This window comes from Frieseomelitta varia, unplaced genomic scaffold (assembly GCF_011392965.1).
Source record: "Frieseomelitta varia isolate USP_RPSP 00005682 unplaced genomic scaffold, Fvar_1.2 scaffold_871, whole genome shotgun sequence".
NCBI lineage: Eukaryota > Metazoa > Arthropoda > Insecta > Hymenoptera > Apidae > Frieseomelitta > Frieseomelitta varia.
The window spans coordinates 306482-328535 of NW_025110669.1; the positions used below are offsets into that span (position 1 = coordinate 306482).

At 44.0% G+C, this 22054-nt stretch overlaps 1 protein-coding gene across 3 annotated transcripts; it reads right to left on the reverse strand.

Moving 5' to 3' along the window:
- Positions 1 to 180: 180 nt before the first annotated feature.
- LOC122536778 (plasminogen) lies at positions 181 to 20968 on the reverse strand. 3 transcript variants are annotated; one of them, XM_043669448.1, is made up of 11 exons: positions 20225 to 20966; positions 18525 to 19200; positions 2769 to 2862; positions 2411 to 2532; positions 2224 to 2325; positions 2029 to 2153; positions 1769 to 1899; positions 1515 to 1708; positions 1304 to 1438; positions 1001 to 1225; positions 181 to 750 (listed from the first exon to the last, which is right to left on the reverse strand). In XM_043669448.1, the coding sequence occupies exons 2-11, from the start codon at positions 18726 to 18728 to the stop codon at positions 463 to 465; spliced, it is 1620 nt and encodes a 539-aa protein (XP_043525383.1). In that variant the 5' UTR covers positions 18729 to 19200; positions 20225 to 20966; the 3' UTR covers positions 181 to 462. The 3 variants fall into 3 exon arrangements, with proteins under 3 accessions (XP_043525383.1, XP_043525382.1, XP_043525384.1); XM_043669447.1 differs by having other exon boundaries at positions 1515 to 1899; positions 20225 to 20968; XM_043669449.1 differs by lacking the exon at positions 18525 to 19200 and having other exon boundaries at positions 1515 to 1899.
- Between the last annotated feature and the right edge of the window lie 1086 nt (positions 20969 to 22054).

The following is a 22054-nucleotide window of genomic DNA, read 5'->3' on the forward strand; positions in this document are numbered from 1 at the left end:
GCACAAATGTATATCGTATGATTTTTTTTTCACTTTATATTTCGTATAATTGAATAAAGAAAATGTAAAAAAAAAAAAAAAAGAAAAGGTAGTCGGCTTATGCGAAGATTCACCCCCGTTTCGTATGATAAATCGAACGATTGTTTGCTTTTTTTTTTTTTTTCTTTTCTTTTAATTTCATCGTTCAGTTGTGCGAAACGATCGTTAACGGTATACAAAGTGATGTTGTATCGTTACAGAGAGAAATGTGTAATAAATGGCATTCGCTTCGAGCGAACAATGGCAGTCAGAATGGTTTCTCTGTCGTTCGGATTGTCCTTAACGTTAATCATGTTAAAAGTACACTGGATATTGTTCTTACCAGTTCTAACGTTATTACCAGTCACAGATAATAGCACTGAGCACGATAATGTACAGCACACGAGTACACGAATGCGAAGGTCGTGTCAACGCGCGAAAGTTTCAATCATCGATCTCTTTCATCACTTTGCTGATCCAACGAACGTAGTTGGACAGTTTGGCGTATATCCCGAACTTTCCGCGTTTTCCGCAACCTTCGCCGAAACTCGTGATGCCAAATATGGTCCAGGGGCGATTAGGTCTCCTGGGATCTTGGCACAGAAGGGGTCCTCCGCTGTCACCCGCGCATGAATCCATCTTTCCGCGACGATATCCCGCGCAGAACATGTTATCGGTGATTCTGTAGTCTTCGTAGACGGTTCGACACGCTTCTGAAGATACTATGGGTATCTGCAATTGAGAATGAATGGAAGAATTTCTTTAGTTGACTTTTCAAGAAGGTTGTTAAGAAGATTAACAGATATCGTTACCTCCCCTGGCAAAGATAATTATTCGTAAATTCTCTTCTCTCTGACAGTTGTAGAAAATATTACGACAGAGAAAAAAGGTTTTTTGAGTTTTTCAAAAATTCGAGAATTTCCTCGAAGATACGGAAGAAATTGTACAAGTTTCAAGATTTTGAAAGGACAAACAAACGCACCCGAGCCTCGTGAAGAACATCGGTCCCGAAGTCGTCGGTGACTCGCGATTTTCCCCAGCCAATAATTGTGCACAGTTGATTGGCGGGTAGAGGCTGGTTAGGCGCTGGAAGGCAAGCTACTCCTCTGGACGACGACGCTGTCAACGTGACCGGAAGACGCAGCATCGCAACGTCGTTGTCCACTGTGTCCGCGTCGTATTCGGGATGTATCGTCACCGAATCCACCTGAGTGAACGAGAATTTAATCGAGTATTAAAGTCTTGGACCACTTCGATTATCCTTAAAACATCGAGTGACAGATACCCTCAATTCCAATTCAGTGCCCTCCTTCACGGTCAAATCGTGCTCCCCAATCCGAACGTAAAGTCGTTTCCTGATACAGTGTGCTGCGGTTAATACCCATCTTGGCGAAACCAAAGTACCACCACAGAACGCCTCCTGTAAAAATTTGACTTGCAATTAACCGAGCCCCACTCGAGCGAGGTACAATTTCAAACACTCGATGAACACTTACACGAAATCTGTTCAACACGGCAACCTGCCAGGGCCAACTTCTTGGAGTGGACGGACGACCACCGATGATCCTGGTGAAGTAGGAGAGCGGAGAAGTTTTTTGCGGAACTCCGCATTTCCAAGTATGAGAGTTTTTCTCCGGAATGAAACTGTCGACCATATTGGGATTCAGCTCGAACTCGTCTAATACGATATCTGCGATAATAAAAAGTAACGAATATTCCTTCGAGGAACTGAGCGGCTCGTTATATTCACCGTCGATATCCTCTTCCTGGCTTCCACGAATTTTTCGATGGACCCATCTTTGGCAGAAGCTACCCTCCACGTAACAGTACGCGCTCTCTCTTATCACGTCGCGCCCGCAAATTCCAGGTTTCTTGCACCACCTTTCGTCCATTGAATTAAAAAAAAAAAAAAAAAATAAATTACGCGATCGACGCAAAGTGAATTCGAACATTTGTAGTATTGTATCGTGATTTATTTACGAGCTTTTGACTATCGAGTGTCATATTCACCTGTGACGTTGAGTGGTACATAGTCTTGTACATGGTGACCATTTGCTCCATTTGCCATAATACCCTACAGATTGGTCTTTGCCTCTCTGTTTCCCTTGTCTAGGTTCTGCTTCCTTCCTGGGTACCTGACGTCAAATATTTGCAATTGATTCCTCGACAAATATAAAATTGGTCTATATTTTTATAAATTTTTACCTGTATAACGTGAAATTTATCCTGACGATGGCCTCGTCGCTGATGTTGCTTGCATCTCCTCCACCTACTCTTCCTGTTGTTGTGCTGACAGGTTCGTTCTTCCTGCAAGGAATACAACAACCTTTACACCTGCAATTTTTTTAAACATACTACCAATTACAACGTGGAATAAGATTTGAAAGCTCACCCTAAGTATCGTGTTGCTACATTTCTTCTTCACGCGACACCTTCGAACGCGATTCTGCGTACAGTGTCGATCACAGACGCTCCATTCGCTCCAATTCGTGAAGTACGATAGTTTCGTCGCTCCTGTACATTCATTTTATTTAACAAGAAACCTAAAGACACGTCTAAAATACGATAGAACCTCGCATACTTCCACTACAATTATACTGCGAATATGGAATGCGAGATGTTCTTATGTGAAATGGAAAATAAAGACACGTGAAAACGCTTCTTATAGCCACTGAATAATATATTTGTTCGTACAAACGAGGTTGTACGAGGTTGTTCTGTTTGCAATTGAAGCTCTAAGAAATACTCACTGCTCTTTGGTAACTGCTGCACGGCATCCTGATCGACTACGCGCTGCCAACTAGTGCCATTGTTCCCGTCAGTCGCCAATGTCCCGTTTCCGCTCTAAAATTAGCAGACAGCAACAATTAATCATCGACACCTGAAAGGGAGAACGCGTTGACTCGTGACTCGTTGCAAACGATTGTTTTTCTTCTTAATGAAGCGAAGAGTCAAGGAACGCACGAGAAACACGCGACGAGATAAAGCGGGACAAGAAAAGCAGCGTAAAAGTCAATCGAGATTCTGCCCGGTTCGTTATTGTTCTGAAAAACGAGAAAAACACAGGGAAAAGGGAAAGAAAACGGCGAATAATTACTGGTTTTTGAGCAAAGAGTTAATAGACTAGTTGCTGACGTTGCCGCTCGTCTCAGATATCGTTCAGCATTCCTCAAGGCTGTAACGATCAGCACGCGGCACTAAACTCAATTTGCCGGCTCGTAAATAGCGACGTAACCACCGGTTGCTCAATGTCACCATCTAATATTCTTCTGCCTCTAAGATTTTGGTCGTGCCGAGAATCTTACAGACACATTTCCTGCCTTTTTTACCAGAAAACTACGATTCTCAAAAGTCAATACGAGTCCCAAAATGGCACCTGTGCTTTTTATGAAGGCACATGGAAATTTTCATAGATATTCATGGAAGTGTATTAAATAGATAATATTTTATGATTATTAATTATGAAATGACGCGTTGCCTAAATAAATGGAACTAAAGCAGCGAAATTACGATCGAATTTTCTTTTGAATCAAATGGTGTATAGTATAAATAATCAAATAGCATAAAGGAGTCATTGTGTGCGACAACTCTGCGACTATACTATACTAGTATAGGATATAGCCTATACATATATATATATAATCTAAACCTATAACTTAAACCTAAATCTATAATTATAACTTAAACCTAACTATACTATACTATAACTAGACTTGTATACACTCTACACTGTCAAGAGTTCGTACCATGCATACACCATCGCATACAGTATACACTGTTCAAGAGTTTGTACCATGTTAGGATTTCTGAAAAGAGACAACGATTTTCTTACGTATAAATATTTTATTTATGATTTATTAATGTTTTCAAGCTATCGTATTTCAAGCAATCTTTCTAATTTTACGAAACCATTATTCTTTATTAGATTTTTTTACGTAAAAGTAAAGTACACAATGAGACCTGCACAATTATCACCATTTGACATACATATAGTTACCAATTGCATTTTATTGCAATTATTATACAGTTGTTATTGGATTGTGAATGTTTATGCATCCGTAGAAAACTCGAAGGTGCAAAGTTCTATACGATGCAAATATTCAAATTGGGCATTTATTACAATATTATACATTACAATACTAATAATACAATAGACTATCAGATCGATGAAAATGGAACGAGCACACGCAGATCACACCCTTCTTCGATCCAGCCCACGTCGGCTATTATCTCAGACAATGGTCGGAGGAAACCAACGATGATGTTACCTCATCGAGGTCGATCGTCTTGGGAAATGGAATACTGGATGAGTGGTCACGAACGATGTTTTACAGGGTGGTTCGTCCTACGTAAATCTAATTATTGCTCTTTGGGGAATTTGGAGGCAAAAGGTGCGCGTGACAAGACAATACGTCGAATGACGTCATATGAGCATATGAAACACGAAGGTGATCTTCTTTTTGCCAACTAGCTCTAACACTCTTAATACGACTGCCTCGAGTTGACTCTACACTGACCTAGATTATTAGCGTGGTGTAACGAATTACAACATATTGAGGAGACATTCGTTTCTTCGAAAATTATTTGTATATGGGCAACGGTGGCAAATTTACTTGCAACTGTTATAAATCAAAATTATCGTCTTCCTTCGTGTTTGTCGTCACCGGTGAGAAATTTAGTCGTGGTGTGTTCTAGTGATAAAATTTTACTTTGTGCCTCCTCTTGTATTTTATTTCAAAATCAAATGAAATACAAAAGAAAGCCGAGCGTCAAGACGATACGTATCTCTAAATTGTTTATGGCGGTGTTCCTGCATAACAGTTGCATTTAAACATGTAAAAATAAATAATCCGATTAATTTTGCCGCGCGGAGAAAAGCTCTTGAGCATGTGCAATCCTGAAAGAGTTCAGGGTTAACGATGCTCCCGAGTTGCACAATTAATTTCTTCGAACTAACTATAAAAGGAAAACTGGTTCTTGCTCGATTTCCTTGTTGGCCGTAAGTAGATCACGAATATAATTTGTTCCTGCTTATTTCGTTGTGCCTAGATCTTTATACATTTATTTATTTCAATAAAAATGTTAATGACAAATGATCGCGCACCAACGTATTCTATTTTTATTTATGCAAAGACATTCGTGATCCGATCGTACACAACCGGGTAGATTCATCGACACAGACCTCGAGAGAGAGAGAGAGTTTATCCTAACGCGTAAACGAGTAATTTCCTGCAAATTTAAAAGTACGCGGAGGCATTCAAAACACGAGAGAGATTCGTAGCGACGGTTCCGAAGGCCAGATTTGTCGCTTCTTCCGCGACACGATCGCCCGATGAAAAAGCAGACGAGTTGGAACCGACGAGTTCCCTCGTCTACACCGAGGACGAGCCAGAAGGCACGAGGAATTTGTATGCGTCGCGGTGAGGGCATGGCCAAACTAGGCTGAAGTCTGCCGGTGCCTTGCATCTCCCCCGATGGAATCGCAAAAAGCCGCGTGCCACTCGCGGGGAGAAACGATGGACACCCGGCGAAAATCGTCGTCGTTGCCGACGATTTTCAGCAAGAAGCCAGCAACTTGGAAAAAATACGGAATTTCACTGGGAGATCCTCGAGGTGGTATTAACCGGAGAGCGGAGAAATTCACTGTTGGCTGCAACGTACCGAGAATTCCGCGAGACCGTGCCACGAATGATTCACTGGCATTACGTATGCAACTTTAATACCGTTTCGCATTCGAAGCATCCCCGAACGGCACCCTACCAGGACACGTTTCACCGCGCTGCTCACCTCTGTTCACTCATCTGCGCCTTACTTCACTGTACCATTAATTGTAAGTAAGTACGGATGCTCGTTTATTCTGTGGAAATAGTTTATTCTGTCGCAGACGTTTCTACCTAGGATCGTTCGTTCGATTCCTGCCGCGTGAATTATGGTGGAAAGTAGAGTGTAGGTGGCCACTCTTTACTTTCTCTCGTTTGAGAGAACGGTCTTTAGCGTGTTTAACTCGACAGATGCTACGATGTTGTTTCATGACACGTGTTGCTCACGTGCGCTCTATCTTATCCGTTACGTGTGTTTAGCACTGTACGAATGAGTAATACCGCGACGATCTGCGAGATCGTTTCTTCAACTGTTCGGATCAATGGAGAAAACGTGGATGTAGAATAACAATCGAGGAAATGCATCAATTATCGTGACGTTGAAGAAGTGACGTGTTAAAGCTTGGAATCTTCTCTGTTGTACAAACAGTGAGAAACTTTGTTCTTCAAGTGATACTGCCATCGGTATTTGCAAATTATTAAAATTACGAAATTCTCTCTGAATACTCGTTGCTTACGAATCATCGTAAAAAACGATCCCTAAAAGGAACCTCAACCACTCTTGTTAAGCTCAATGGTTTGTTGCAAACCCTCGATCTAGCAGAACAAAACAAACTGAAAGCAATCTGAAAGAAAAAAAAAAAAAAAAAAAAAAACGCATAGCTGCATTTTCACAGCGACGAGCCGCAGTACTCTAACCGCGAAGAAGCGGTCCAGCAAAAAAGGGGGGAGGGGGTTGGAGAAAAGAAAGAAAGAAAAAAAAAATAAAAGGAAAGAATCGATGCGAAGCGGGGAGAAAGGACCGACGCGACGCGACGCGACAGCCATGCCGAAGAAGATGGATAAGGTTCGGAAGCAATGACATTCGTTTCGCGGGCTGACGCCCCGACTATACCTTAGATGGTAGCGCGATCGGTGTGTCCAATGTCCGAAAATGGCCGGTGATTTCTTCGCTGGTTGGCTACCAATGGATTTAATACTCGCGGCCGGTCGCGGCGATGGAACGCTCGCTATGGCGAGATCGCGGCCTGATTTATGTGCTCGTGCACGCCATCCGAAGGCCAAGGTCCTCGTCCACCTACTATGGTCAGGATGACGTCTGCTGACCGGCGACTGCGTCGCGTAAATCCCGCCGCACCGTATATTCGCTCCATGGGAATTCCGCGAACGCGCACGGCCAAAGTCGTACGCCTGATTTTCCTCGGCTCGTCTCGAGCCGCGCGCGGCTTAATTGCCGTCGGCGAGGCTCTTTACGGAGCGACGGTATTACATTACGAAGAGGATTCCGCGTTGAAAGGATACGCGATCGCTGGATTTAGACTGGCCGATGTATCGTAACGCGAAATAGAGCCTTTGACCCTTTGCTTGTTTAGTTACCTTTTTTGCAAGAATCAACGTTTCGGTGATATTCGATTCGGGCAATTTTCAAAGTATCGTTTTATCTTTTTCTATACTTTGCAGGAGATGATTATTTTAAGCACAATTTTTCAAAAAAAGAGCTGTATCTTCATAGAGAGATAATTTGTTGGAAACAATTTCTGCGTCAGAGAGACCTAATCAGAATCATCGAACGAGTAATTTTGTCTTTTGCAAACGGGATGGAGACGAAAGTATCGTTGTTTTTAAGACTCAACGTTTCATTGATGAGGTATTAGGTAGTTCAAGTATCATTACTTTTTCTACAGATGCAAATAACAATTTCCATTATTTTAAACACAATTTCCAAAAATGCTTCATCTTCATAAGAGAGGCAATTATTTATAATTGTATCAAAGCCAATCTAGCCAGAATTATAGAGCAAAGTGTTCAAGAGTAATTTCGTCTCTTGCTAATGAGGTAGATCTCGGAACAATCTAGTCCCTTCTTCAACCTAACTCTTCTCGGAGTTTCAGTCACGGTACGCTCGTAGACCATGTAAATGCTCATTCGCGGACGCTTTTTAAACGAACCAGAACAACAGCGTGACTGAATCGCCACTGTTCTGTCGCGTTACGCGACGTTTGTTGAATGCAATTTGTACTCCTATTTATACGTCTTGCAACTCCACCGAGAAGCGAGATCGAGTACGTAGAAAGTTCGTTCCCCGTGAGATCAACTGCAAACCGATTGAAGTGACAGTTCCAATAGATTTCAATTGAAAATGGTTTGAAAAGGGATTGGACGATCGTACAGTGGTTCCTTGACATTGCTCGCATCGTTTTACGCTTGCCTTGTCCGCAACGATTCAACGGAATGGCTCTCGTCATGCGACACTCGTCTCTTCCGCGAAGACTTGGGACATTTTGCGAAAGAACGCGCTCGAACAACGTCTGCGGATTAACGATCGGTCTGTCCACTGCCGACAGACTCTACTTCCACTGTAACACGCCTGTCCACTTGGTAGTTTTCAAATTCAATTCTTTCCCTCTTTCATTTTAATGATTTGTTTCGTGCAAAAGTGCAGAACAACGAGGTGAAAACAGTGTATTTTGACAGCTCAGTGTGTTCACAGGTATTCTTAACAGGATTTTTTTGGAACAGAATACGTGAAATATTCGGACAATAGTGAGGACGCAAAGAAACTCGTGCGTTTCAAACTTTCCCACGGTTGAGCAATAATTTATCGTTTAAAAAAATGAGCGTGGTGTCATCCTGTTACGTGACAGGAAACAAATATTTAAGTTACGTTTCATTTTGGAAATCCTCCTGAAGAGAGCAGAATAAATTTGAGCGACGAAGCCCGAAGAAAATTGGTATTCAAATGTATGGAACGCGAGTGGGGCAACTTTATGCAAATTGCAGGAGATGGTTGTCGAAGGAAAAACTACGAAACATTTAAACGTATCGCGTGTTTGTTTTGCCATACTTCGGCAGCTGTTTCTTGGCCAGCGTGTTGTAAAGTCGCGAAGTTTATTCTCGAGTAATTTGAAACGCGAGCCAGCGAAAGACAATTTTGAACCGATTGAGACAGGCCTAGAGTTTCCACTCTCTGTCCTTAAGTGGACCGCTCAGTCAGTTAAATTTACATCTTCTTTGATTTTGCAAAAGTCAACCGGTTGACTACGTCCACCGTGGCTGTTTGTCGTGAGCAAATCGTGAAAGCGAGACTACAAGAGAGAGACTATTCGCCGATGGTCTTGTAAAAGGACTTTCCAAATCGTTGTGTAATTGTGTTCTTCTCCTCTTATCTTTTTCATCTTTCACAGTCTTCTCTCAAACAAATGAACTCAATCTTTGAATTGAAATTTTTGTCACTATTTTTTTCGTGAAATTTATAAAATTTACGAGTATCATTGATACAAGCTTTCGAACATAAACCTGACTTCCTAAAATGACATACAAAGAGTATTAAAATATCTCAAAAACATAAACTACTACACTCATATCTAATCTCGCTAATGACCTCGCTGCCGATGCGACATTAAAGAAAAATAGAAGAAGAAGAAGAAGAAGAAGAAGCTTTCGATAGTCATATTTTTACCACTCTGTCAGTCATCTTGAAACGTGCACCGATCGACGATTAAAAGTTAAATAATTTCCAACAAATAAAGGACCAACACGCTGTATTAAGAATATAGAATACAATCTCTTACAATCTTCTCTGTGATTACAATTTCTTTTCTTATAAATATACTGCGAATTTTCGCGAATTCAAGTTCACAGTTCAAAATATTGCATCTCGATAGAAATGCAAGCCTCGAGGTCACTCGGAAGGAACAAGAACGAAAAGGAGAGGGCAGAACACACACGGATCAGTTGGCAGAGCCAGTCCTCCGCCTCGGTAGTTACTTTTAAGGGACGATTTAAGTTTTGTCCGGCGGAGTGCTGGCTCGTTGGTCGATTTGCACTGAAAGACGATAACCCTGAGCTATTGTTTGGGCGTTGCTGGTTGCTCATAGTCCCGGCACGGAGCGCTTAAACGTGTCACGTGTCGGAAGAACGTCGCTGAACCAGACCCCCACGGAATTTATTGCCAGTGCAACGGTAGCACGGCTGTCTTGTTTATCGCGTCTCTTGTAGCTTCCATGTGTATCGTTCTTTTTTCCTATCTCTTTCTCTCTCTCTCTCTCTCTCTCTCTCTTTCTCTTTCGCGTAATATCTTAATGTCATGATGAGATCATCGCGTGATTTACTATCTCTCCCTTGTGCAATGAGGAGCAGCACGCCGCTCGCTGTCCGCCCACTTGCGCAGAGTCTAACGAAACGATTCCGCGATTCGTACTTTCTCGCTTTGCGAAACTTTGCGAAACTTCATCGTCCAGAAGTAGAGTTCAATGTGACTGGGGGAATACAGTCGAGACAAACGATGCTCGGGTAGTATCAGTGTAGGCAGTGTTGGGTCTTTCTGTTTCGTTCGATGCAATCATCGCACATGTACAAAAGTTTCTCAAGTCAAGTATCCTAATGTTCTCTCTAGGAGAAAAGAATTTCCATAATGCCAAACTTTTGCAGCGAACGAAGTCCGCGGAAGTTTTCGAGAGAAGTATTCGTACGCATTTTCGGGTTGCGAGGTTCGACGAGAAACGGTTGAAGGGAAACGGTGTAAAAATAGTTGCCTCCTGACAGCCTTGGTCTCGTGAATTTGTTTCCCCCGTCGCTGTCTGTTGCTCGATCGCGTTAGTCAACGCGAACGCACGACCTTCTCCGGAAATGGATCTCCAAAGAAGGATGGAATGGATCTCCTTAAACTTTTCAACTAAAACCAGACTTCGAAGTTCGTGAAAAAGAAACTAGTCGACTCTTGTCTCGAATAACACTTCACACGCGTATTGTTAGATTCTTGTAAACAGGACGATTTTCCTAGATCGAGCTTCGTCTGAACCGAAGAATAAGAAACAGAAACGATCGGACGTGCACTGGATCGATCAAAACCACGATGGGATCAGGTTTTATGTGGCAAATGAGAATGATAATTGATTGCGCTCTTCCTCCGCAGTCTCGCTCAATTCCACGTGGTGGTTTCGTTCCAAAACGCGATCTCGCACAACCGTTGGAAGAAAGATTGCTATTTCTGGCTCTGCTATCAACGAGCTTTAATTCGCAGGATTAATTCGAGCGGCTTCAACTGTGAAACCGTAAAGCCAGCCGTTACGATAGGGACGGTCGATGGATACGGTAGTAGTCACCTGGCCTGGTTTTTCAACCGACGACCGTTAAACGTTCCTCCTCTTCTTGCGTAGCACTTAGCGCCCGTTCTGACTTTTACGGCCGCAGTTATTTCCGAATCGTTGTCACGATCGATTTCCTGTGCTCGTCGGTTTTCTTTTGTTCACCTTCATTGGCGTATGTTCATCCTCGCGTATGAACGGTCGTGATTACCAATCGCAGATGATCGGTTGGTAAATCGAAGTGGTTGGTTGCAGAGTTCGTCGAGAAAAGACCAGTTGTGATAATGTTTAACCACGCGCGTCGGGAATTTTTTTGTCCCAAACTGCAACACTTTCTCAGTTTTAAGTATATTTAAATGTAACAAATTACAAGCTCATTACTTTTTAATAACTTCTATATTGACGAGTTCAAAAGAAAAAGAAAGCGACGAATTTATTGTATACGGTTCGGTCACTCGTTATGGTCCGCGCAAACCAGTTGCCAGCGCAAGGGTTTGAGAACGAGGAAAGACAGAAGAGGAATCGTTTGGAGTATTTTGTAAGAATCAGTTTCTAAAAAGTAGTTTCTAGAAAATCAGTCAATTTCTAAACAATGAGATTTATCTTTCGACTTTACTTAAACTTAATCTTCGACTGATGACGATCTAATCCAAAAAGTCAAACTTTTACCTTGTGAAACCAAAATTCAAGTTCAAAACGATCCACGAAGAAAGAATGAATTCCTTCTGAAGCTATACACAATAATCCACGTGTTCTCCAACAAGTTGTCCTCTATTTCATAAAACAGTGGCCAGTGGAACGTGGAACGTTTATGGCCACGGGGACATCCGAGATCCATTGCTCGCGATCTCGTAATATTCTGTGTTGTTCTGTGGTCGTCCGTCCAACGATTGCGTGTCCGTAAATTTCAACGGTAGCTCGCGTTCGCGCGCTCTCTCCTCTGAATCGCTCGTTCGTCGCCTGAATTTACGCTGCGCTGCGCGCGGAAACGCTCGGTAAAAGTGGCCGCGCTTTACGACTGGCCGTATTCCAGCTACGACTTGGCTGATTCGATCGCCACGCTTCCTCCGTACGACGCAGGAATTTACGACGTGATTGTTGAGACTGGATTAATGGCGCGCCGGTACGCTCGATAGTAAATTTGAACTTGATTCGCCGCGGCCGGTGCAATTAGACTTGTATTAAATCTCGAGGCTACGGCCTGATCTTGCGAGTTTCTTCGAGGATTCTCCCTTCACGCGCCTCTCGGCCATTTTTATGGCGTTGGATTTATTGAAAAGATGAAATTCGATCGATTCCGCGAGGTATCATTAATTCCAGCCAAATTGCAAATTAAGCACGACAATCGAATTGTTCAAGCTGAGACTCTAATTCGAATTATCTAACTATTACGGATCGAGTTCACTCCTTGAGTTAAATGAAATTTCCAAGTTCCAAATTCAATCAACTAAAGTCTCACTTATATACAAAGAAATATATACTAAAGAATTTCACTTACTCATAACCATGTTCCGAGAAATTCCACTCGAGTAAACGAAAGTTCTTGCTCGAGCAAATCAAGCACGATGATCGAATTTGTTTTCAAGTTGAAGCTCAAGTTCGAGTTATCTAAGCATTACGACTCGAATTCACTCGTGTTCCAAATTAAATCACCAAAGTTCCACTTGTATACAGCGTGTAAAGATAAAAAGCTAAAGAATCGCACCAGTGTTCGTTCCCAAAAATTCCAAAATTGCCGAGTGAGCGCTCAACGAAAATTCTCGCCAGCAAATCGCCATTTCTGTCCCTCCCCTCGAGGGATCGAAGGTTTTAATCGGGAGCCCGTATAAACGGGTGATAGTAGGTGTAGATAAAGGGAAGCAACATTAGCGGCTAATGAGATCGATAATTCATCCGGTGATCGTGGATTCGAGATGAGGCTCGAACGCCCCGTGTTTGGTAAACATGGCCGAAACACGGCCGATCGTTTCGCGGGAATCGTTAAATCGGGTCGTGCGGAGAACGAGTTGCATTTAATACACGATATTAACGAGGGCAGCTCTTTGTGCGCGGGCAAGTTGTACCGGAATAACTCGTTCCGATAGGTTCCCACTTCTCGTTGGACGATTACCGAGGTACTAAAGGTACAATGTCACGCGTGCTGCACGCCAATTAATATCGATTCTGTTGCTCCGGTTCCTTTTCGGGAGACGATCGAATCTTAACACAACGTGCGTTGCGTAATTACTATACCTCAGATATCCCCCTTGTGTCAACTAGGTGGCAAACTAGTGAATTTATTCTTTTGAAATTAGTTTGCCTGCTAATTCGTTTTATTTTTCGAAAGTCGATCAACTCTTCACTTTTTGCGAGTAATTTTGTAAAAGTTTAGTAAAAGCAAAAAGCGCTACGTGGTTTACCGACAATTTTCCAATTATTTCATCGGCAATAGATAAATCTCGACTCCTCTGGATACGCCCCGAGGCGAACGATAAATCAACCTATCCGTCTCACACTCGAGCGGCGTACATTTGGAATTGCTAACCGACTAAGAACGACGTCGAGGAATCCGTTTCTCGCGGAATGCTAATCGGCCGCCGCGCGGTCGATTTTCATCGCCGCTGCGAACAATGGGACGGCGATCGGGCGGAATACGAAAAGAAACGAGTCGAGGAAAGCGTCGAGACCGCGAGGGGGTGAGAAGAAAGAACCGGCAGGGATTCACGTGCTTCGAACGGGATCGTGGTTGAGGACGATCGAGAGAAGAACCAGGGGAAAGAGCGTATATCTCTTCTCGATCCCCTCGATACCCTCTTTCGTTCTTTCTTTCCTCCCCGTTGCGACAACTTTTTACGGGACGCGAGGTTAACATACTTCCTGCACCGGGACGGACTGAAATTCCACACGATAGTCGTCACGATACGTAGTAAGAAGCTAATCGTGCTGCCGTCGCCGATCCCGCGGTGGCAGAGGTCTCTGAATTCGCTTGGAGGACGATAGAAATCGTGTGCGATAAAATTTACGAAAACTCGTCGATTTTAGTCAAAATTGTAGAATTACGGGTTTTTGAATTGTAGAATTACGGGTTACCGCTGATCATTATTCAGAGACAAAAGAATCCATATAATTTTTCACACTGATGCTAAACGCAAAACGGGAAAGTTACGAGAAACTTGCTGGTAATTTATTGTCGCAAAAATTCACATTTACCTGCGATCATTAGTATCGCCAGCTGTTAAAGACGATGATTACAATAACTCCCTTGGATACCTCGCGAGGCCACGCCATAAAGGGAATTATTCTCGCGAGTAACAATACCATAGAACGTACGAGGCAAAACGAGGATCGCAGCGATTATTAATCTTCGAAAGGAGACGGATGTTCAGCGTGTGTGTACCTTACGATCCATTGGCGCATCGCTACGTTGTCCCATCGTGACCCCATGCTCTTCGTTGAATGCGATCTCGACACGCTAATAGAATAACAAAAAAAGAAAGAGAGAGTGGCGGAGATCTTGCGACAGGAAGTTTCACCGCAAGGTGTCCGGCTTCCTCGAGGCCAGCCGCCATTTTTGCGAGGCTGCAGAGCCACGAGTGATCGACACCTGGCCTTTCTTCCATCGTAGCCAAAGCTCGGCGCCGAGAGTCGATTATTAATCGCTGAATGCGTGTCTAATTGTTCAAAAGACAACAAAGCGAGGGTGAAGACAGGCGAGAAGAGTTTTTTTTTTTTTATTTACTTTAGGAGAAAACGACGTCACAGAAACGTTTCGCTTCTTCTTCTACTCAGTTCCACTGTACTGTCTACTAGCTGCGGATTTTAGAATTTAAACCTTCTTAGTAATACAAAGAGTTTAATTGTTGCGCGAACAATTTTCGTAACGTCATAATTTTATGTCCAGCGCAACAATCGGATTATTAAAGACTCGAATTATTAAAGACTCGAAGAATCTGTCAGCTCTGGAAGAAAATTCCTAATCAGCAGAATCAAAGGTCGAACTTAAAAGAACAAACCTGTTCCACTCGTTCCTGAATTCCCCGATAACGATAAATGCAACAACACGAGGGAAAGGAAGAGGGAAGTATAGCAATTCGGCCCAACATCCGTTCGCTATCAGTGGCTCGCATGGTCGGTCCATGGATCAACCCATAAATTGGACTGGTTAATCCAGATAAGAGGCCCAGGCAGAAACTCAAACAAATGCTTGTCCTTTATCTGATACACATCCCTCGTACTTTCAGCCTAATCACGATACTGTTCGTACAAGATTACTGACAACCGAGCACCGAGATATCGATGTTACCACTCGGTGGATCGTCCGGCTGTGAATCTGGCGCGTTTGACAAACCAGTGAAGCAATTCCGTAGATTTACGAGTAGACTGACGAGGAGACTGTATCTCTTGTGCACGAAAACATCGCGATCGAGAACAGGGCGAAAGGATACACTAAATATAAACGAGGGGAAGAACGATGTGTACTTCGTACGGCGTGGAGATCGTCGTTATCGAGATCGTCAGTGGCGAGGCCACAAAAAAAAAAAAAAGAAAAAAAAATGGCCCGGTTGTAAGTGTCCCGTCCTCGAGCACGAAACTTACTCTTTGATGTTCCTCAGGCTGTGGGTGGCAATCTGAGAACTACTGCCGTTAGTTCTCATCTAAATTAGATTTTAATATCTCTTTCGGGGCCATTTTTATTCCACAACGCGAGGTAATGGAGCACCGTTCGTATCCTTTCAATCGTATCCTGTTTGGTGGGAAAGATGACTTAACTTGTATCTCGACTTCTCTTCAACGTACAGAGATCACGAATGATATTTTTTTTTTTTTTTTTAGAAAGAGTTTTCCTTTTACGCTTTATTAAGAACCATCAGTGGCCGAGCTGGGAGAGAATTGCCATTTAATGTTCCCGGTAGTTCGAGAATTAGTGCCATAAACTCGTACCTGAATTGGATTTTAACATCTGTTATACTTAAGGGATTTTTATCTCACAACGAAGGATATTACAATATCTTTTCCCTCCGAGGATCTCCCGAGGATTTTATAAAGATTGAAATTATCCCGGTTAATGATAGATCGTGAAGGTATCGATAACGCAATAACGTGTTTGGTAGACGTGTAATAGGTTCGTCAAGATTTCAAGCACGCCTGGATATCTCGAAGCGTTCACTCGATTGAATATTCCGTCGGATCCGTTATTTCAGCGTTTCAGTTCGCGAATGGGGGGAGGGGAATGCAGGCGCGGAAACGCAGGAATCACCGGAGGATTCAAAGACGGCTACGATATGAAATTATAGTAATTACCAGGGTATCTTAAGCGAAAGTATCTCGTTCCATCCTAACCTAAGCTCCGGACGATTGCGTCGCTATTACCGGGTTTAGGCTGACACAATGCTTGGCGGTGGTCGCCCGGGGCTTCACGCGAAACCTCAAACAACCTACTAAACGCCATCCCATCAATTTCTTTGCCGATGAATCGGCACAGATTGTTCGCCACTCGCGGAACAGCTCGTCGTTTCTCTTCGATGTAGGTAACCGATCGTTGCTTCCATGGAACCGACTTCTAAACGCCTGGTCCCCTCTGTTCACGTCCCCGTCCAGGAATTCTATTTGCGGCGCGTTGTGCACGACGAACGTGCCATCGACTTTCGTCTTGAAATAGGAGAGTAGAATGCTTCGCGATTGATCAGACGGCGAAAACTACAATCCCCTCGTCCGCAAATGAGCGTCGGATTTCGTTCTTTCTTCGTTTTCATTCGTTGTTCTTTGATTTGTAATCTGTAAATCACCGCCGAATCGCGTGACGCGATCGGTAACAGAACGTGTAACTTCCAAACGGTATCGAGTGTCAATGATCTCAGCTTTCAATGGAACAGAACAATCTTCTATTGGGTGACTTTTTTAACTTTCAAATGATTTTGAATTTCAATGACACGACTTCTCGCGACCTGAAATCAATCCTTAATTCTCGAGTGATTTTACTTGCGAATATTCATGTTTCTGGTGGGAAACATATTCAAATGAGGTTGAACAATATCGTCAGTGCCAGTGTTTAGCGTCATTAACTGAATTAATTCTGAATCACCGTCTTACATTCTTCCGACGTCCAACGTATACTGAACTCGTAAGGAAAAAAGACACTGTATAATCATTCATTTACGCGATTCGAGTTTAAGTCGTTAACTTCTCACGGATCAATAAATCATTCAATCTGAAATTCCTGTAAGCACGGTTTTAGTTCATATCGTCGCATGAATTGCGTCTAATGCGATTTACCGAAGCTTCTCCGGGGATTATCTGGAATTCAAACGCGGAGTGTTTTTCGCGAAATTCTTTCTTCTCATTTGTGATTATAATCCGTCGCGTCCACATCCATTAGGCATTTACTTGACGCGGGCTTGATAACTCGTTGAATTGAATTACACATCATGCGCGCAAGAAGAGCGACTTCCACGCGATACGGTGCTTGAATACATGTTTTTAATTTTCCGTCGTACAGGCATTTCGTTCGTGGAATCACAGCAGGTATGCAAATCGTCGTCATATTGCGCGATTCTTTTCGATTCGCGTTTAAATATTCTACCGCGCAAAAGAAATATGCGCAAGAGCAAACGTGCATTATCTCGTTACGGTTTGTCAAACGACATTGCGATCGTTTGCGAAAGTTAACGACAATATTTAACGCCCGCTTAAGGCGAGTAACGCCGATGCATCGAGCAATCTGGTAACCGAGACTCGATTTCGGTTAACGAGGTCTTGGATCGCCGTCGACTTTTCGTTTGAAAGAGCACGGTTATTCTCGCTTTTAATTAAGCGGATTAATATGCGTCCCACTCTGGTTATCTCGTTCTCGAGATTTGCGCGACGTTCTTTCATATTCGTTCGCCTCGTTTTCTGTTTTCTCTTCTCCGTTTCTCTTTCCATACGTCGGGAATATTTTATGAATATTTTCCACCGGCCGGTTGCTCCATTACGCGTGCACCGCATGGAAACGATCTTTCGGATCGGATTTCCACGCTGAAAGTGAAACTAACGAAACGAGGGCCTAACGAACGTCATTGCTAATCGGAAGCTTTGCTCGCCACCGTGGCACCTATTTTCCCCCCCTCTGGCAATCGCGGTATCATGTTCTGCACGTTTCACGTGCACGACGATACACGAGTATTTAGAAAGTATCTTGCCCTGAATACTATGGATTAAGTATCGATTGTTCTTGCTCAATGGGGAATTTTTCAAATGCTTCTCGTACTCGTATTCTGATGTGCAAGTCTGAAATACCATTGCCATCGATCTCTTTCACTAACATTCTTTCGATCCATTTGCTGCGAAGAATATTTGTAAAAGTGCAAGAATAGGATCCACTAGCGAAGTGGAACGTTCGCGTGTGCGATTCTGCACGACGAAAATGATCACCAACTCACGTGTACCGTTTTATCTCTCGGGAGAAGATAATTAAAACTCTACGCTACGTTTAACTCAACATCACACAACTCCAAGCTACTCGTGTCGTCCTAACTGAATCAAACTTTAGACCTCAACTTGCTCCGTCGCAAATTGACAAAATAAACGGTCGCCGATGGGGCGATCAGCAATGGCGAAGCGAACAAAGTTGCTAAATACTCACCGGAACGGGATCGAGGCAGACTGCGGTGTGCACGGTGACGAGAAACAGCAGGAGGAACAGGAGGGCCGCGTTCGCCCCGAACAGCCGAGCGATCATGCCCGGTGAATCGAGAGCTGCCAGTGGGGGCAGCGAGCGCAGACAGTTCGACGACGTCGAGGACGTGCTCGACGACGAAGCGGGCCGGTGCTCCTGTCGCGGATGCATCGCTTCATGATCGCGACGTGCCCGCGTGCTTGTCCCTTCGTCGACGCCGACCTTCCTCCTCTCGCTTCCTCTTCGTTTTCACGGTGACTGCTGCCTCTGTCCTTCTCTCCAGTGTTCGTCTCTTCGTTTCCCTCTTGGCCTCCACCACCGCTGCCAATCCTCCTTCCTTTATCTTCCTTCCTCTCCTCCGCCTCGCGTTCGCGCACGCACGCACGCACGCACGCTTGATTCTACGTGCGTGAACTCGCGGAGTCCGCGCGCGGCTCTATAAATACGGCCGCGCGACTCCACGCGAAGAATTTCAAACAAGCTCGCCGTAAAACACCATGAGTGGAAGAGAACCTCGGGGCCTCGTGGAGGGGCTAAAAGTCTTTTGCTCTCCGCGGTGCTCCTGAATCGGTCTTGTGGCACGGGAGTTCGCTTCAAAGCGGCCACTCGACGCTCGTTAGAAGCCCTCCGCACTCGTACGCTTCTGAAACCATCGATCAGAGAGGAGCGTGTTATTAGCGTGTTTTTCCGCGAGACTCCAGCTTTCTTTCGCTTGTTAATTTCGCTTGTTAATGTTGCCGGTTCGCCGACGTCGGCGAGGAAAGCTCGAGCCGGTTGTTGCTCGATCGAGACCGATGATCGTGCCAGGGTAAAATTGGTATGGATTTTACGATGGAATCCGATATTCCCTCGGACTGGAAAAAGCTGGTTGGACTCTGGGTATCATCGGGTTTAAGAGGTCTAATTAAAGTGAAGGAAGCAACGTTCTTCTTCGGGCTCGTTCTTAGGTCATTACCGATGTTCGCTCGCGTATTACGGAGCAATCGGTTTCTGCTCCCTCGCTAATTGTGCCAACGAGCTCGTAAATTATCGCTAACAATTAACTGAAAAGAAACAGTTGTCTATAAATTTCTCTCTCTCTCTCTCTCTCTCTCTCTCAATGTCTCTTTTGTTCGTACGATCGCGAACTTGCGTGGAATACTTGCGAGGGGGGAATATTCGCGGAGTCACGACTCGCTTATCCATTCTGAATTACCTGTTCGACGGATGTGAATGGAAAATTGATCGACTCCACCGGCGAACTTTAACGGTAGAAACAATCAGCGAGTCATTGAATCGACAGTCTGAAGCGGAAGTAGTCGAGTGTGTGTGGGATTACAGTAGGAGGATCCCGCGAGGAGGAGTGTACGCGTGTGGGATACAGGTGGCGGGGCACGTTCCTCGGCGAAAAGACACCGAGATATAACGAGCCTCCACGCAAACTAGCGGTTTGATACACGTTACGATTCTTTATGTAACGCGAAAGCGGATACTATCCACGGCTAGCGTGTCTCTCCTGTTTCGTCGAGAATCGGAGAGTTCAAGTGTCTTAGTCACGAGAGCATCGAGAGTATCGTTTTTATCGGAATCTATTACTCAATACTGTTGCTCAAGCGCGAATGAAATAAAAAAGAAAGCAAAAACGATAAAATTTTATGGACGACGAAGAAGAAGAAATATACGCTTACCTTGTCTATCGTTTTCATACTTGAAACATTCGCGAGTCAAAGTTTCGTTCAACACTTCGCTTGACAGAGAACATGGTTCGTCGATGTTGCGTCAATACAATTTGTTATTTTCAACATTGAGAAAAATTCTTCTCTCCAAGGTTGGATAAGCAAACGACGAGGGAAAGACACTGGAGGAGAGAGTTGCACCGTTTCGACCGATTCCCTCCCTTTAACTAATCAACGTCTGCTAGTTTTGAACGGAATTAGAGCCGACGCACAACCATGGAACGGTCCGTTCTCCAGCCGGCGAAACTATTCAAGTTGAAGCGAGCGGCGTGCCAGCGGCCGATATTTTTAGTCCTCCCTGCCTCCACCATCTGTCTTCGAGTTTGGATTTCCTGATCGTTTTAGACGCACCGTCGAGACGGCGCGGTTCTTCCCTGCTTTTCCGTGGCAGCGAGTCGATTATTATACTATTGCCGTGGACACTTGGCGCTTCTCTGCCGGTTCACACGACTCTCTGTCATCCTTCAGACAAGGGTGGCCAGTTCTTCGACTGGTCGACAATCGTTCGAAAGGCAACGTCGATTTTTCTTTTCCTTTTTGCAAGTGTCGTCTCTTATCGCGCACTTGAAAGCTCTTGCTAATTGAGTTTCTTTGTTCGTACGGTGGAACGTCTTGTCAGGTGTTATTAACGAGCAGGAAGTACAAAGTCGATCGTGAACGAGACAAGCGGCTGGCTGTGCCGGAGCTTCTCGAGCACACGCACGTGGCTCCAAGCCGACTGACGAGATACACGCGCGAGGAAGTATCAACAGAGGCTGAGAGGAGTGGCTACCAAGCGAAGCGGAAGTGGAGGGTGATTCTGCGGCGGTTACGATGGTGGGGTGCACTCTGATAGGGGGTATTCTCGATGGATTCTTCGTGAAGAGACACTTGGGGACCACAATGAGCGTACGAACATCACTCGTTCTCGAAGAGCATCGAGCCGAAGATGGAATTGGACAGAGTTATCTAATAAGGATAACTTGACTCGTGTGTGTGTGCGTGTGTGTGTATAATGTATACGACGAAAGCGCAAAGCTTTTGGCGAACAATCGTCGTTATTGAGTCGGATGAACATTTTAAGAACGCCTTTCTCGTGAAAGGCCACGATGATAGATATTTTAAAGTCAATCTTCTATATAATAGTCTTGGCTGAAGGATATAGGTCAGTCGTTACGCATCTCTTACGAAATGACAATAAAACGTGCACGATAAATATGGAAGTGTTGTGACGTTACGGCTAGGAATAACTAGAATGATTCAATGATGATCGTAATGGTGGTTAAATTGTCCAGCGAAAATATATATATATATATGTATGTATGTATGTATACTATCTGATCGACAGAACAACTTCGGATTTTTTTCTCGAACGATGATCGATGGATATTCCGTGGACACGCAAGCGTTTTCGTTGAGGTGAAATAATGGGTGTCAAATCGTTTGAAAATATCAGCTTGGAAATATCAATCAACGAGATAATCCTTAACGCAATCACGTAATTCAAAGATCCATTCTTCTGGCAGTTGGACCAGAAAGGAGAAGATGGGCCAGGGTCGTTTGGAAGATTCGATTTAATGACACAACGCCGTTCCCTAGCGGAATATCTTTGCGGTTTGGCCACGCCCAAACCTTCGTGAAGATTATAGGAAATTACCCGATTTTTGGGAGAAAAAAATGACCTCGAGCCGCGGCTCTTAAAACGGCCGATTTCATAGCAGAAATGAGGACCGTTTTCCCTCTCTGGAGCGGCCTTCGTGCCAAACACGAACCTTCTTCTTCGCGAGCATCTTTCGAATTCTT